The sequence below is a fragment of the Pollicipes pollicipes genome, unplaced genomic scaffold (assembly GCF_011947565.3).
Source record: "Pollicipes pollicipes isolate AB1234 unplaced genomic scaffold, Ppol_2.1 Scaffold_3087;HRSCAF=3621_pilon_pilon_pilon, whole genome shotgun sequence".
Lineage (NCBI taxonomy): Eukaryota > Metazoa > Arthropoda > Thecostraca > Pollicipedomorpha > Pollicipedidae > Pollicipes > Pollicipes pollicipes.
Genome location: NW_023596225.1, coordinates 26239336 through 26257026, shown reverse-complemented (window position 1 = coordinate 26257026; position 17691 = coordinate 26239336). Strand labels below are relative to the sequence as shown.

Below are 17691 nucleotides of genomic sequence, written 5' to 3'. Positions count from 1 at the left end.
TATTTATCGGTGCATTTTGCTAAATGTCAGGCATCAATCAATCCTCTGATTGGTGCATGCCCGTTTAGCTATCGCTGGCAATTAAGTTATTGTTGTATGCGGTGCCCAGTTGAACTTACGCCTCGGGTATTTTAACCATTCTTTAACATGATAGAACCGCTCTGTCCCGTGGAGTTGAGAATGTTGAATTAATGTAGAATGTCGGCCTGGGGCTCGGCTGGAGACGTGGGCCGCTCGGATGGACGACGCCGGTGTGGGCACCGTCTGAGGGCCTGTGGCGATCGGCAGACGCGAGCCTTGTCTCTAGGGAGGGAAAGAGAGCGAGGGAGCGAGAGACCGGGTGCGGAGGCGGGGGCAGGAGCGGAAGCGGGTGTGGGAGCGTGAGCGTGAGCAGCAGCGGGAGCGGGGCGGTAGCAGGATCAGGAGCAGGAGCAGGAGCAGGAGCGGAAGCAGGAACAGGAGAGAGGAGAGGAGAGGAAAGGAAAGGAAAGGAAAGGAAAGGAAAGGAAAGGAGAGGAGAGGGATGCAGGAGAGGAAAGGAGAGGAACGCGAGAGCTCGAGAGAGAGAGGAGGATAGTCAGAGAGAGAGCGAGAGAGAGAGATCGTAGAGAGAGAGAGAGAGAGAGAGAGAGAGAGACGAGAGAGAGAGAGAGAGAGAGAGAGAGAGAGAGGGGGGGGGGGCGCTTGCCGGCTTAGGGATTGCGCGCCTCAGGTCAGACACCTGACCGACCGAGTTGTCACCGTGAGCGGCGCCCAGGCAGGGTACTATCCGGCCCGCCCAGGCACCAACGGGCTGAGTGGCCACCGTCGGTGTCCCGGAGTTTCCAGGGACCTGACCGGCTGAGGTGCGCCGTGGGTGGCCCAAGGCTCGGGGCGGGCGCGACCCTGAGTGACCCTGGGGCCTAGCCAACTGGGTTTCACTTCGGGCGACTCAAGACGGTGGCAGAATCCTGAACTCGCCTCCATGCGCGCCGGCTATGCGTTGTGTGGGGCGGTCGGGTAGACGACCTTGAGTGACCCCGGGACAGGCCGGCTGGGCTACCCCTTTGAGTGGCCCCGAGTCCCTCCCCCTACCCCCGGCCCGGCCCGCCGGCCGAGCGCTGGGCGCCCGCGGTGTGTCGCCACGCGCGCACGCCGTGGCCGCGCCACAAAGAAGCGCGCCTTTGTGTGAGTCTCATGGCCCGATCGATAAGACTGCAACAGGGAGCGGGCGCTCTGGCCGCGGACGGCGGCTTCCCAGACGGCCTATGGGCGGCGCACGCGGCTCGCTGGGAAGGGTTGAAGTACAGAACCACTCCCCAGCGAAGCATAGGGAACAAAGGGAGGCCTCTTTGGATTCCCTCCCCCCCCCCCCCTAGCTCGAGGCGGGGAGCGCGACGACCGGCGGCTGTTCTCTCAGTTGGTACGCGGGAGGCTGCCAGTCCCATCTCACCGCACTACGGCAAGTGGGCCGGTACTATGCTGGTCTTCCGCGGGAGTCGGATGCCTGTTGGCGCGGCAGTGAGTGGCGGCTGCCCCCGGTCCACTGCGGGGGGGGGGGGGGGCGGCCGAGCTCTGGCCGGCCGGCGGGGAGCGGGCCGTAGCGTCCCGCCCAGGTGTCGGCGCGCCGGCCACTCCCCAGCCGCGCCGCCCGCCGCCCGATTGGCGTGTGTGCCGTGCGCGCGCGGCGGCGGCGGCGGCCGGCCATGTGCCCGCGATATTGCACGGGACAACATGGCGGCGGCGGCGGCGGCCGGCCAGCCAGCCAGCCAGCCAGCCAGGGGCCGGCCGGCCGGCCAGACAGCTGAGCCCGCCGGCCTTGAACGTGAATGATGCCAGCAGTGGCGGCCGCGCTTGCACGGGGTGCTGAGCTCGGCGCGCCGGTCCGCCGCGCCGCCCGCCATGGAGCACTTCGTCGTGTTCGGTACGGCCGGCGTGGCGCCCGGCCGCGGCAGGTCGGCCCGTGACCGACGGGGCTTACGCGTGAGGGGCTGGGCGTGTGGGCGCGCCGACCTCGGCCGGGCGACAGGCCGTCGAGGGGAGGGGAGGGCTGTGACGTGTCCGAGGGGAAGCGGACTGCCTGTGGTCTGGCGCATCCCGCCGGGTCGGAAAGCCGGCACCATGGGCTGCGCTGCTGAGGCCTGGCGTGGCCGAGCGACGCCACGCCCACTCTTGCGCAAGAGTCCCGCGCCATGTCGCGTGGTGTGCTGACGCACCACCCCGTGGTTGCTCTGTCTGGTGCCTGCGTCAGCGATATCGCGAAGAGGCTGGTCACTGACCCGTCGCCTCGCCTTCAGTGTCCTGAATGTGTGTTTCCCTTTGCTCGGCAGGTCAAGCGCCCCACAATGAAACAGAACTGGGCTCCAAAATGCTCCAGATCCAGTCCAAACGCTTCTACATCGACGTCAAACAGAACCGGCGGGGACGCTTTGTCAAAATTGCTGAGGTAAGTCTCTGAATCGTTTGCCTCCCTTTCGATGTTGTTGGCTCTGCCTCTGTTAAGAAGGACTTGGTGACGCCAGATAAATTCTACGAGGGATGTGGTAGGAGATGGGCCTTGGAAACATATACTTTGACGTGTTTTCTAAAACGAGCAGAAAATGCTGATTCAGAAAAAACATTTCTTCAACTCCCACAAGTCACAGACGCGTGAAATCTTGTCACCCTTGTCATCATTACGGCGTCAAGACGTGTTTGCAAGCAAAATGTGATGGAAACGGAGTAGGAGAGTTCGCAACATCTTTCTTTCTACCTAACTCAAAACTGAATAACCCTGGGCTCAACCTCTGTAAGGTGTAATGTCAAATGTTACGCAATCTGTTGTCTGAGCGATGGTACTAAATCATCATAGAATACTGCAAGTAGCGGCTCTCATCTCATCCCAGTTGCTTACGTGGAAGAATTGGTCATTACGTCCTCTGTCGTTGTTTGTCGATCAGCCGTTGGTTGCACTGCCTCGCGTGCGGTGGGCTGGACTGGGCTAGCCTGGCCTGGCCTGGCCTGGCCTGGCCTGGCCTGGCCTGGCCTGGCCTGGCTTGGCTTGGCTTGGCCTGGCCTGGGATGGGCTGGCCTGGCCTGGCCTGGCCTGCCCTGACTGACCTGACCTGACCTGACCTGACCTGACCTGACCTGACCTGGCCTGGCCTGGCCTGGCCTGGCCTGGGATGAGCTTGGCTGGGATGGGCTGGGACGGGTTCTGTAATGTAGAATTAGCGGACCCCGGACGGGCTGGGCTCGTGATAATGGGGGATGGTATGATAAAGCGCACCATCTGAGTCCGAATCAAATAAAAGGTATGTCATGGACACCATTCCGCGGTCGTGGTTTACTGGCAACTTCATGTGAACTCTGGAAGCTGGACAATTTTACTGTCATAGTTATGAAGAAGAAATATTTGTAACATTGTCAGTAGTTGTTTTCACTGTAATTAAGGTATAGGTGCGTCGTACAAAAAAAAAAAAAATATGCACGGAAACAATTTCCGAGATCACACCAGAGCGAAGTGAATTTAGTTAAGAAGAGTGACTTTAGTTAATGTTGCGTGTTTATGTTATGTAAGTGATGAACAGAACGTCATTTTTTAAACAAGCTTCTAAGCTAGTGCATAATGTGTTCTTTAAGGGGTTACATGCGCTGCAGAGTCTATCTGGATCACCCAAGTGAGAACACATTTAGCATCATTCGAATCGTGATTTGAACATTTTTGTTTTTCTTCCTACAAGGCAAAAAACAAATTTCACTTTCAACTTTTTGATGGAACAAGGGACTTCGGATATTCGTTTAAATTCACCAACTTGCAAAAGCATGTTGGATAGTATTTCAGAGCATTAATGGCTTTAAACGATAACCCAGTTCGTGCAAATCATAGCCATCTTTTATCCCGTGAAAGCTAGATTTACGCGCCGTTGAGATCCCTCCGATAGGTTGTACTCGGCCAGAGTGAAGCGACAGTAGTGCAGTGGCTGTCGTTTCATGAGAGGCATGGGTTGCGACTTTAATACTAGACGGAACTGAATGACAGCAAAAGTTAATTGTGCAGGATGGCATAATCTGGCGATAAAATGTGTAGAAAAGGCCACAGCATGTCTTGTACAGCAGAATAAAAAGACAGCACAACAACAAAGGCTCAGCTAACCGGCAATGGTAGCGCAGTGCCGTCAGTCATGAAAGGAAGCCCGGAGAGAGCGGGGACGACGCTGCCGACGTTTTCCAAGGGGTAAACAGATGTGGGGCCTCCCTCCAGATCTTTGAAACCTTTCACCCGCGCCATACTGTTCGGGTATCATCAGAAAAAAATTGAAAAGCGGGATTAGGTACATTGACATGCTGCAGGTGGGGTGTGTTGCGTTGAGAATGCACTGCCCAAAGGGCACCTGAATTCATTTGGACCTAATTTTAACGTGAATTACAATGTTTTAGGAAATGCATGGTGTTTTCTTTTCGGCAGGATGCTACCCGATCGGTCTCCTGCGGGGCCTGTTCATTTTTGTCCTGCACCACTTCCTGTTTAAAGGCAGTGATATCACAGTGGAGGGTTGCCTGAAGCGTAGTGGTTAACGCGCCCGCGTAAACGACTACGCGTCTGGGAAACCAGGGGTAGGGGGTTCGATTCCCCGCGGTGCCCGCCCTTCCTGCCGGGGTGGGAGGCAGGCGGTGCCACATAGCCTCAGCAGCTGAGTGCGTCGTAAGACCCCAATGACAGCAACGACGATGTCACATGGCCGATGGCATATTGAACATTATCGCTGTTGTGGTTGGCTCCCGGCACCGCTGGGTATGGCACCGGTCCCTTACCTATTAAGTGTTTGATTTTGGTACCATCGATGTTGATTTGACGAATCCGCTCGACTTCGTCTTTTTGATACTTGTTCGTTTTTTTGATATTTCATCTCATGGTCAAGATGAGACCCATTGTCACTGACGTCGATCCTCGAACACACCAGAATCCTCAACATTTTCCGCAGCTGCAGATGGTCTTCCGGGACCCGGCAGACCGTTTGAGATCACGTGGCTGTCTGGAGTGTCGGGGTGGTCTCAAGGGGAGGGGGCTTGACTGTGTTTAGGGCATACATTTTTCCGACGCGTCCCCTTCAATACCCCGGGGGACAGTGAAGGGGACGCATGGGGATGGGGTGCTCATTTTGTGGGGATGCTTAGGTTGTCGGAGGCGGAAACATGGATTTTCGGACGTCCGGCGCACGGGTGGGTTTCCACGTTCTTCTTCTTGCTATTGCCCCATCCCTGATCAATTATGCTCCGCTCTCCGTGATAATGCGGGAGGTTTAGGCAGTCCGTGATCCGCTGAGGTCATCTGTATGATCATCAGTCGGGTCTCGGGTCGCACTGGGGACAGCTTCATTATTTGTGGGCCCCTGGTTGGCCGCGCTCGTGGCGTTCGTGGGTGCATGTCATTCTCATGAGATGCAAGGCAATATTTACTTCTTGGTAAAGTTTGGAACCCTGTGCGCCCACATTCGTCTGGGCTTGACAGGTGATTGCCCAGCATGAGTCATTATGCGCGAAATTCTTCCCTGGAGATTGCAAAATGTCAAGGTGTATACCCATTTGTGCTGGGCCATAGTTTGGCGCTGGTCGGCACCTCTGCTGTGCTGCTGCACCGTCTGTCGCTGTCCTTTTCAGCTGGGGGGGGGGGGGGGGGCGACATCTCACCACCCGCTAGGACGGCGGGCCACAGCCGAACTAGTTGTGAGGCGTGAACATGGAAGCACTTGTTTTCTATGGGATGCTCATCCACGTAAGGTATAGTTGCTCGATCTCATGTTATCTCGGTTTCCGTCGTCACCCCGCGGTAGCACCAGCAGGAGAGTCCTCTAATGATGATAATGATGATCATGATTTGGAGTTTTAGGACGCATCGACTGCCGTAGGTCACGCAGCGCCCATCAGGAGAGTTCTCTAAAGGGTCCCGTGTTCATGTGAAGTCCGCCCTCCCCCCCTCCCCCCCAGCGCGCCCGTACACGCGTCCCCGCCGGCGTCCGGGGATGTCCCGTTCATGTCCGCCGCCGCCGCCGCCGTGACCGACGACGACTGGTCGGGAGCCGTATGACGTTAAATCGGCGGGCGCCAACGGCACTGCGCGGGCGCGGCGTGCTCCACGCATTTGGCGTCATGGGAAAGCGGCTCCGACAGCCGCGGTCGATTCCGTGCCCGCGCCCGACCACCCACGCCCGCGCCCGCGCCCGCGCCCGCGCCCGCGCCCGCGTCCGGCGTCCGTCAGCCGAGTCTCTGCCGGTCCGCAGATGGTAGCGCGGCCGCGGGCAGGGCATGAAAACGGCCTTTTGCTCCATCTCGGAGTGATGTGTGAACGTTTTGATGATGGCCGAGACGGTCGAGATCTACATATGAGGCCGGGACGGACCTCTGCTCTTCGGCACATGACTTTTTCTTCGTGTGTGTAGCTAATCGTGCTCTCCGCGTCACTAGACGGCAGAGCCTAGCGCTCCAGGCGTCTGGCCGGTTCTCTATAGAAGGAAATGCGATTGAATGTTCTGCGAGGGTGAGTTCCGGATTAAAGTCCTTGCTTAGTATAACTTATTGGGAAGATCCTGCCGCACCGCTCCGGTAAGTACCATGTGACGTCATGACACTGCCGACAAATAAAGCCTTGCCCTCGTTGTAGAGCGGCCATTGGGTCGTTCTTCGACGATTCACATAGACGCCATTGCTGGGACGCTAGCCGCGTCTGCCACACAAGTGGTCATATGTCAGATGTTTTACCGCCTAAATCGCGGGGATGGTCAAGGACGAGTACTCGCCGTCCACTGGCGTGCCGTTTGGTGCTGCTGTAAGCACAGGACATTTAAGGCCAGCGTGGTACACTGTCTCCTTTGCGCTTCATCTCGCCGGACCATGGGATAGTTACGTAGCCAATTTTTTCAGAGGGGTTTGGGTGGGCGAATGCCATCTTTTCTCCGATTTCTGGCGAAGTTGGACCGAACTCCCATGAAAGCGCCCAGCACCTAGTGCAATCCTGTTGCTCATGAGGGGAGGGCATGGGAACCTTGTCCCCCCCCCCCCCCCCTCCAGGCCATGTCCTTTCCTCGGGTTGCCCATGTGCGGCATCCACGTGTGTCTGTGGTTAGGCCTGATCATCTGTTTGAATATGCTACGCTACGCACCCGATCAAAATACGTCCGTCTGGCGGGTTGATGATTTTGTGTGCCATGCGTGCGTATCTTCGACAGGGATGCCTGCGTGTCCAGCCGTCGTGTGTGCCTTCTGACACATCTGTTGTCTAGGCGTCTCATGCAGTGCTGTCAGCAACGGACCTAGGAATAAGCCCTGCCTGTGACAGCCCGCAAATAGACTGGCGTAAATAGACTGGCGTTTTGCCCTAACCACGCTCCGGTTTTCCTGCGTGATGTACTCGGCTTTTAGAATACGGCCTGCTGCTGGGCCATTGCAGTCGTGATGCGCTTCATACACGAGACGACGCACTGAACACGCCACGGCACGGATGGAGGTCACCGGTCTGGTGGCGGCGGCCCCGCCGAAGGGTCGCTGTACGGGTACAGCGGGCGGCGTGGGTGACCCCCTCCGGGCATGACCTGAGGCCGCCCGGGGCCGCTGTGGCCAGCGGCACGGCTGGGGCTCCCGGGGGCGTCACGTGCGTCGGTGCCGGCGCGCCTTCCGCGCCGCCCTCGCCGCCCTCGCCGCGGCCGCGCTTCCCCTGCGCCGGTCGTATTGACTCATGGTTCACGCTGCTCAGCCGCCGTGTTTATTGAAGATGAATGATGTCGTTCCGGCGTGACTTGCCGCTTGAATGGCCCGGCTGCTTTTCAGACATTCGACGAACGTAACGATTGTAGGCAATGTGCGGCTCGCCCTTACGTTTGTTGACTTGGCGTCGAGGCCTCCGCCACTGCAAGCTTTCGAAGAAGGGTATTTCCGTGACGTTGAAATGCCTCCACTGTGTTCAACATGGATTCAAACGCCGTTAGATGCGGAATGGGTGGATGGCTGGTGGCAGAAAGTGGCGTTGATCGTGCGGGTGATTTTAGGCACAAGCAGTTTGTGTAATGAAGCTATTGAAGGTAACCTCGTGCCCGACATCGGTGCGGACTGACCATGGCGCGGTGTTCCTTTGCTGTGTGGAAGTTCTTCGCGTGAATGGCTGTTACCTCGCACCTGCATGTGACGCGTCCGTTGGCTGTCGCCGAGCGCTGACCCCACGTCCGAGGGCTGTGACCATGACACCTCCGGTGAGCGCTGTCGGCTGACTGTGACCCCGTCCTCTCCCCCGATGGCCGTCGCCGGGCGCTGACCCCACGTCTGAGGGCTGTGACCATGACACCTCCGGTGAGCGCTGTCGGCTGACTGTGACCCGGTCCTCTCCCCGATGGCCGTCGTCGGGCGCTGACCCCACGTCTGATGGCTGTGACCATGACACCTCCGGTTCCGGGACCACCTGTCGTCGTTCAGCGACTACTACTCCAATCTGGGCCCGCCCTGCCCGGACAACTTCCCCGAGGATGGCAAACTCAAGTCGGAGATGATGGTCAAGGACAACCGGCGCTACTACCTTGACCTCAAGGAGAACTCGCGGGGACGGTTTCTGAGGGTATGTGTCACCTCCCCCTCGCACACCGCCGTGGTTGGATCCCGGAGGCACCAGTGATCCAGCGAGGGGTCCCGTCGCCGCCCGCGTCGCCCCTCTGTGGCGGTGGTGCATCTCTGGCGGGGTCTGCTGGTGCTGATGTCAAAAGAGGGGGATCAGAGATGTGTTGTAGTTCGGGCGCCGGAGTTGTCACTCAAACCATCGCTTGCGGTCTGTCATCTGTCCCTTTTCGTCACAGCTGTGGTCGTTTTACCCCAGCTGACACCCTTTCCTTTGCGCCAGGTCGATACCTTACATAATTATGTCACAACGTCTTGACGCCCAAGAACAGGAACACGTGTCGACCTCGGTGCACCGTTGTCGGTGTCACTCAGCTTGCAGGTTTTCGGACAGCGATACATTCCGCAGCGTTGTCGTGTCCCGCCCGGTGCTGTAGCGCTCCAGTGCTCGCTCCTTCGTTTCCGGCCCTGCGGGCGGATTGAAACATACCGGACCCTCTCCTCGATATCAGGGATTGCCCCCGCGTGGTCCGGCGCTGCCGCCCCATCAATGTTCCCCACAGGATTTGGCCATGCTTCCTACCGGGCGTGGCCGTGGCTGTGCCGGTTACCTTCCTGTGATGCTGTCGGTTGTTTTGCCACGCGGCTGCCTGGATGGTGCCGCAGTTCTGTCCGTTTCCTGCCAGGTGGCGTTTCTCCAGTCCCTTTGGGCAGATCGGTGGGCTCTACCCACTGTCCTGTGGCGGACGGCGGCGGCCTTGCCGTCTTCACGCGCCACGTGCCCGCCAGGTCTCTGCGCCGGCTACGTTACTGTCCTGCCCTGGATCGTCGAGCTGTCCGCACTCTCACGCTGTTGTAACGCCGGTCCTCCGCTGCTGCTCCATGACGTGGGCTATGACGTCACCGGGAAGTGTCGCACGTGGACCGCGCAGTGTGGTCTTCAGGACGGCCCGGCGTCCGAGCGAGACGGCGTGGAGTGGCCCGGCTGGACGCCTGCCGCGCTGTCTGGCGCCATTCCGGCGCCGGCGCCATCAGCCCTGCCGCGACTCCTGGCGCCCGGCCGGCGCCGGAGGCCCTGCCACGCTGTCTGGCGCCCTCGCAGCCACCGTCACCATCAGCCCTGCCGCACGTCCTGGCGCTCGTTCGGTGCCGGCGCTATCAGCCCCGCCGGTCGTTTTGGCGCCCGTCCGGCGTCGGCATCATCAGCCGTACCGCTCTTCCTCGTGCTCGTCCGGCGCCGGCACCATCAGCCCAGCCAGGTCTCCCGACGCCCGGCCGGTGCCGTCCTTGCGCGCACTGCGATCGGACATCACCGGGGGTTTGGACAGAGTAGGGCCTCACTGGTCGGCCGTCGCTGACTTCAGCTGGAGGCTGTCTGTGCAGCTCGTTTGTGGCAAGACTGTCATCGGCGCCTGGACATCTCTGGCACGCTCGGAATGCCTCTCGCCCAGTCCTTTTGCAACGGTTTTTTGTGTCTCTTTGCAACGATTCCAGACGTCGGAAATAGTTCGTGGTGATGGTGCTTAAGTTTCTCTGTGTCGAAGATTCCTGGCGTTCTGTCATGCTATTACAGTTTGTGCCGTATGCACTCGTGAGTGACGGGATTCTCTGTCAGCGAGTGTGTTGCCAGATATGTGTTGATAGCGCTTTGGTTGTTGTACGCTGGTCGGCCCTGGAAGTGAGTGGGGACACTTATCCACCTCATATGGAGTGTTTGCATCACCTAAATGCGTTGCAAGCTCATCGCGGCTATGGATGCTCCATCGGATGCACTGTTGTCCGATTTAGCCACGGATTGTATCTTCTGATCGGTGAACTGGCGCCGAGTTCGTGCTCCCGCACGCTCCGTTGTCTGCAGCTGTCCGGGCTGGTCCGGCGCCGGCAGCTCGCAGCCAGGCCGGACGGCGTGGCCGTCCCGCCTCCCACCGGCAGCTTGCAGTCCGGGCCGAGCGGCGCGGCCGTCCCTCCTCCCACCGGCAGCTCGCAGCAGGGCCGGGCGGCCCTCCTCCCACCGGCAGCTCGCAGCCGGGCTGAGCGGCGCGGCCGTCCCTCCTTCCACCGGCAGCTCGCAGCCGGGCCGACCGGACGGCCCTCCTCCCGCCGGCAGCTCGCAGCAGGGCCGGGCGGCCCGCCTCCCACCGGCCGGCGGGGCTCGTCCGCCGGCCGGGCAGGACGCGACGCCCGCTAATGGGCCGTTGGCACCGGTCGGACGGCATTGCTGGCGGCCGGCGGCGGCGCGCCGCTGCACGGGCGGCGTCTGCGGTCGGCCGCTCACCTGTCGGCGCCGCGCCCTGGCCGCCATCTGTCCGGCCGGCGGCGGCCCTCTCACGCCCCCACCGCCCGACGCCCGACGCCGAATGCCAGCGATTTCCGGCGGGGCGTCGATGCCGGGCGGCGCGGTGTCTGCCGCGCGGCGCGGCGCGGCGCGCCGCCGGCAGCTGGCGGCTGGCGGCGGGGGCGCCAACGGCCGCCGGAAGCGGGCGGCGACGGTGGCGCCGCCGGTGGCCGGGAATCCCCGGCCTGCAGGCGACCCCTCGGCCAGACGCTGCAGTCTAGGGGACGCCCGCGGCGCCCCGCCCCGCCTGGCCAGACGCTCAGCAACGGTTCTGCCTTGTGCTGATGAAAGCTTGTGGCCGCTCCCTGAAGCCAGATGTGATGTTTTTAACGGCGATGCGAAACCAGTTGAAAGAATTCGGTTTCGCAGTACAGGTACCTTGATGAGGCATGTCCATTCCGGTCGCCTGTTTTCTTTGAACTGGTGTGGCGTATGTGGCCGGCCACTAAAGTTTTTCGAACTAGGAATCTTTGCGACGTCCATTGGGTCGCCTCGTGAGCCTTATTACATCCCCCACTTCCCGTCGTTTGTGCATTTCCTGTGTTTTAGTTGAAGGCCGCTGCACACAACGGCGTAAGTCATTCCGTGCTGTCGCGGATCCCTTTTGTGGCTCGGCATGAAGGGATGGGTGAAGGGAGGGGGGGGGGGGGGTCAGTGGGGTGCGGTGTGCCAGCCCTACTCGCCATCTGCCTCTCGGACCAGCTGAACCCCAGCTGGCACGTGCCAGCAGCGTGGCCACGTGCCGCCATGTACTATCTCGTGTTGGCAAAGGGAGGGGCCGTCTGTTGCACGATCCCGGCTCACTCACTGGACGTGGGTGCGAGCTCGCTGATGTGTGGTGTCAGACCAGGCCAGATGTGAGCTCTGATAGGTGGTGTCGACCAGGTTAGATGTGAGCTCTGGTAGGTGGTGTCAGCCAGGTCAGACGCGAGCTCTGATAGGTGTGTCAACCAGGTTAGATACGAGTTCTGATAGGTGGTGTCGGCTAGGTCAGATGTGAGCTCTGATAGGTGGCGCAGACCAAGTCAGACGCGAGCTCTGATAAGTGGTGTCGGCCAGGTTGGATGTGAGCTCCGATAGGTGGTGTCAGGCCAGGTCGGATGTGAGCTCTGACAGATGCGCAGGCTAGGTCAGACGGGAGCTATGGTAGGTGGCGCAGGCCAAGTCAGATGTGAGTTCTGATAGGTGGCGCAGGCCAAGTCAGATGCGAGCTCTGGATGTTTGCGCAGGCCGGGTCAGACGTGAGCTTTGATGGGTGGTGTCAGGCCAGGTCGGATGTGAGCTGTGACAGATGGCGCAGGCCAAATCAGATGCGAGCTCTGCTTGTTTGCGCAAGCCAGGTCAGATGTCAGCTTTGATGGGTGGTGTCGACCAGGTCAGATGTGAGCTGTGATGGGTGTTGTCAGGCTAGGTCAGATGTGAGCTCTGATGTGTGTCCTCCACTTTTGGCCTTCCGTGTCCCTCACGCTGGACACCCCTTGTCCTTGGCGCCCGGCATCCTCGTGTCCCTAACGCTCGAGATCCCGTTCCCCCGCCACTGGGCCGCTGCGTCCGTGCCACCCCCACGCCGCCTGCTGAGGCGGCGCCCACGCGTGTCGCCAGGTATCGCAGACGATCCCGCGCGGCGGCCCGCGCTCCCAGATCGCCATCCCGGCGCAGGGCATGATCGAGTTCCGGGACGCGCTGACCGACCTGCTGGACGAGTTCGGCACCGACGACGGCGGCTTCAAGGGAGAGCTGCCCTGAGGGCAAGCACATGCGTGTCGAAAACAAAAACTTCTACTTCGACATAGGCCAAAACGACCGGGGAATCTACATGCGCATATCTGAGGTGGGCAGACGCGGGGGTGCTTTGGTGTCTTGGTCAGCATGGTGCTGTTGTAGCATGTGTTTGGGGCTCGCTGTGACTGGTCACCCCCTCATCCAGAGGCTGTTTTGAACGGGACTCGTGGGTGACCATGTAAGGGACTCTTGCCGTCCAGCCGCGCCATGTGCAATGTGCAAATTATGTGCACTGGTTACAAGGTGGATGTGACCGTCGTTTTAAAGGGACTGTCTCACCTTTGGACATATTTCAAAAACATACTCTAGTGAAACCCCAGGGCCAGTTACGTCTAGTACTAACACTGGGTAGTCCTGGGCGCAAAATGACCATGGAAGTCGACGCGCTCGAAAACACCTATGAACAACAACACTGAGTAGTGTCACTGCAGCACCGTCACGACCTTTTAAGGATATCATTTTTAATTATTTTCGAGCACAAATTACGCTGTTGATGCTTTATAACGGCGCTTTGCTTCTTCCCTGCAGTCGCGACCATCGTCTGTCATGACAACCGTCGTTCACACCTCTGCTGGTTTGAATAAAAGAACGTTTGTGATGGGGCCCACCTGGACAAAGGCCTATTCCCAAGAAGCGCTCTGGTTGAATTTTGAACCAGGGCGTCACTTGAACAATGTGATACTCGCATTCCCAAAGTAAAAGCGCCACGCGCCACGTAAAGAGTATCCATGGTAAACACCGTGGGGAGAAATCAAAACCGTTATAAAGCGTTTCGCTGAATTTGGGGGGGGGGGGTAATAGCTTATGTTCGCATGCCTATCTGTTTAAACAAAATGTTTCAAGCTTTCGTGGCGTGTATTACCAAAACATGTTGACGCATCAGTGCATCAGCGTTGCAAACATTACAAAACACAAACGTTGGAAAAACAAGGCAAATAAAATGTTTTACTTTCGTACTGGTGAGCTGAAGAGTCCAATAAGATTTCTCCCGCAGGTGTGTAAAAGCATCTTAAATCGAAATTTTTAACTATCCATCTCGAGAAATCGAGTACTGCTGATCAAGTCGTACGTGCGTGATATGACAATAAGAGACAAGTACCTGAAAGTTGGGTTGCTCTCTTTAGATGAGACTGAAAAGCGCACTTATTGTGTAAAACCGTCAGCCGACTCCTGGGGCCTTAAACAACCGAGAAGAAATAGAAAGCAGTCATGAGCGGCTTAAGTCACCAGATACACGATGGGGTGATGAATCTCGGTCATCCCTGCTGGCGCTCCGCAAGCAATGGCCTTTCATTCAGTTGATAGCGACGTTGAATGCACGCTTTGTTTGAACATACCGCCCACTGGCTTTGAGTGCAAGAGGCATAAGTCAACTGGTAGGTTAATGGTATTGTGTGCACTGGAGGAAACTGTGTGCACTGCAATATTTTAATGCATCGCTGCGTATTACGGTGGAACAGGGTGTTATTTCACAAAACACAAAACTTAGTGATGCATATCAAACGCACAAGTCTGGAGTTTGCTGTCAAAGCACACGTGTTTTCCCAGGAATAGTTGTGTTCGCCGGCCCCACATTCCCACCCCGTACTATAAAGCGGCACCGCGTTGGTGCTGGCCCCGTGGCCGTCTGGATTCCACCGAGTGCTGCGCTTCTCTGAACAATACACTCCGATTGCCAGACTTGTGCTCGGTAGACCGGGTTCTGAATCGGAATCAAAGCGAATGGAGCTCAGTTCTAAAAAAATGTACTCCGATTAAAGGATAATCAGAAAGATATACTCTAAAGAACAGATTATTCGAATTTCAATAAGAATTCAATCCAACGCTCACTGTCACGGACATATTTGATAAATATGATTCAGAATCCGAATGCGTTGTTTGTTCCTGATAATAGCGTATTTAATGAATGACACGCGCGCACGCACGCATGCACGCGCACACACATACGCATAGGCACGTACGCGCATACACGCACGCGCACACGCGCACGCACGCACGCACCTGCGCTGACGCACCTACGCTGACGCGCACGCACGCACGCACGCACGCACGCACGCACGCACGCACGCACGCACGCACGCACACGCACACACGCACACACGCACACACGCGCACACACGCACACACGCACACACACACACACACACACACACACACACACACACACACACACACACACACACACACACACACACACACACACACACACGTTTGTAAGCCCTCCCAAATGGGGGCCACTTACCCACCCCTTTAAACATGAGCTAGCGATATGAAAACAGCATCTCAATAATGCTGAAAACCCAACGAGTGCGATGGCGTGCATTTAATGTGTCTAGCAATGAGGAATCAGAATCTGCAGCATGTTGCAAAGTGAGGGCCAGCTAGTATGACGTCATAGGTGCGTCATATGCCTACCCTTCGAACAGTACAGTTGATGGGTCTTGACACGTGCGGTCTTCCAGCCCATCTACTGTATCGACTGGAACCGGGCAGGTACTTCACAGGCATCCGCCTTGCCCCTCATTGTATCGCATAATGTCTCGGTATTTCGCCTGGCGCAGTGTTAAGTTAACTGTGCAGGTGCCAGCGAAGCAGAGGTCGTGGCTGAATCGTTTCGTGTGTCGAGCAATGCTAAAATGAAACCAATCGATCACGAATCAGTCACATCACAAACATTGAGCCAGTTCGAATCAGATTCCGGCTGAGACGGAATCGATCCGTGAGGCCACCACGACCTCGTGGGAGTAGAGCGCACGTGTCGGTCGATGGCTGACCTTTGTTTAGTTGCAGGGTGTGACTGATCGGCCGGGCTGGGCGGGCCGGACGTCTCCCAGCACGGACGAGCACACGCGAATTGCTTGGTTGGCGGTCTTGTGTGTAATGTGGCCTTGCCGGTCGCTACGCCGTTTAGCATATGCCCCCGATGGGCATTTTCTTTTGTATGGTGACGGTGTGATGCGCCAGTGCCCTTCGTTCCCAGCTGGTCGCGCACGTGGTTTTGCAAGTGTACTCGTCTCGTTCCCCTTCGTTCGCTGCCCAAGTCTGATCCGTGTCGTCGCGTTTCAGGTGAAAACCAACTTCAGAAATTCCATCACCATTCCAGAGAAGTCCTGGTCGCGGTTCCGTGATATATTCGGCGAGTACGTAGAAAAAATGCAGGAGGCGGAGCGGGCGGCGCAGGAGGCGAGCCAGCCGGCCGGCGGCAGCAAATGAGCCGGCCGGGCCGCCCGCCGGCCAGCCGTGGCGGCACGAGACGCCCAGCGGCCGGCCCACGGCCCTCGGCCGCGGCGCAGCGCGGCGCTGGTTCAATTCGTGTCTTTCAAAATTTCTGACGAGCGGACCGGAGGCGACGAGTGGCGACCGGGCGAGAGCGAGCGGGGAGGGCGGCGGCGGAGGAGGGTGCGGCGGGGACCGCCGGCGGCCCGGGACAGCAGGCCGGGCGGCACGCGACGGTGACGCGGGCGGCGCGGACGAGGCCCGGACATTGGAGCCGCCCGCCGCCGCAGCGGACAGAGGAGCGGGCGCGGCCGCCGCGGCAGGCCGGGCGCGGGAGCGACGGCTCGGCAGCCCGGCGGACCGGCCCGCCGAAGTGCAATGGTGCGCGGTGCCGCTCTCGGCACGAGCGCTTGGGCTGGGCCGGAGCGAGCCGGCACCGCCGGACCGCGCCTGCAGCTTTAAAATCCACGCACTGAAGACGGCATACTCGACGACTGAGCGCTAGAGGGAACGCGGGAGAGCTACAAATTATCACTTCGGCCGTTTCGTTGTTGGTTAGTTGGCTGTCTGATTGAGCAATCGTTGAAGTTGGCACAAGTGGACGCGGCGCGGCGGTCGGAGCGGGCTGGCGCACTGTTGGAATGCCATAATACTGCCATTGCGTGGCGTAGGTGGCGGGCGAGGCCGCCCCGTCGCCGCCGCCCCGCCGGAATCCAAAGGCCGCGCGCGTCCGTTGCCTGCCTGCGGTGCCGCTTCTGTGTCGCCGTTTAAAGAGGAGTTTATTTATTCGTTGTTTTGCCATTTGGTTTTCTTTGACTGCGCCTTGCCGCGGTCGCGCCGCGAGGCGCACTCCGGCCGGAGGCGTGTCTGAGTGCGGAGGCGTGAGTTTCTGTGTGCGTGTCATGTCCCTGGTGCTAGTCACAAGAACTAGACGCTCGCTGTGATACGGCAAGCGCTCGCACACGGCCCTTTGGTTCGCTAGTTTGTATTGCCGCGGAGCTGAGTCGTCGGAGGAGGGAGGGCCTCTGCCATCGAGCGTGACGAGCTGGCGCCACTCGCTCCGGGTCAGAGCAGAAATAAACGAGTCATCTCGGACAGGGAGAGTCTTCAGGAGCCGCCGGCCGGCGCGCGGGACAGCTGCCGTCGCCGGGCCGGGTGGCCGGGTGCGTTGAGCTCGGTGTCGTAGACCTCGCCTGTGCAGCTTGCTGGGTCGGAAATGAACCGTCGTGACGGGTGCCGCACCGCAACACATGTGTGATCATCATGAATAGTGCATCTCTCTTCCTGAGGTGTTTGACACGAATATTTAAGACATGAGCCTGTCTAGCCAGCTAGGCATAGGCCGCCTTACCCTGTCCTGAGCCGTTTGTCGTGTCGAGAAAATTACCCCCGTGGGGGGGGGGGGGAGGAGGGCGGGTGTCAAGACGAGCTGGGGACGGCCCGCCCCTCGTGTCATAACTGTAACGGCTGTGATAAGGTCCGCCTGCAGGGCCAGGCTCCCAAATGAGGTTCCGGTTGCAGGATAAATCAAGGAAGAACAGCACAAATGTATACTTTTGCTCCGTCTGGGAAGAGTTACCCCCCGCCCCACCCCCATCCCCCACCCCTGAGCCGACCTGGACCCTGGACCGCTTGCATTTTGCAGTGGACAGGTGTGCTGGCGACTGCTTTGGCTGAATGTCATCGGTTTGGCACCGCGGTCAGGCCGGCAAGACCACGCTTGGTCCTCCAAGACGACTCAACCAACTGGGTTCAGGGGCTCATGCTCTTCCAAGACGACTCATCCAACTGGGCCCAGGGGC

At 59.0% G+C, this 17691-nt stretch overlaps 1 protein-coding gene across 1 annotated transcript in view; it reads left to right on the top strand.

The window, feature by feature from the left end:
* Pur-alpha (Purine-rich binding protein-alpha) overlaps positions 1 to 16049 on the top strand; it is a 17859-nt gene extending 1810 nt beyond the window's left edge. Inside the window, 5 exon segments of the mRNA XM_037212757.1 lie at positions 2310 to 2425; positions 8393 to 8560; positions 12494 to 12631; positions 12633 to 12722; positions 15740 to 16049. Of these exon segments, the coding sequence (XP_037068652.1) occupies positions 2310 to 2425; positions 8393 to 8560; positions 12494 to 12631; positions 12633 to 12722; positions 15740 to 15886 (659 nt within the window). The 3' untranslated portion in view covers positions 15887 to 16049.
* Positions 16050 to 17691: the final 1642 nt, after the last annotated feature.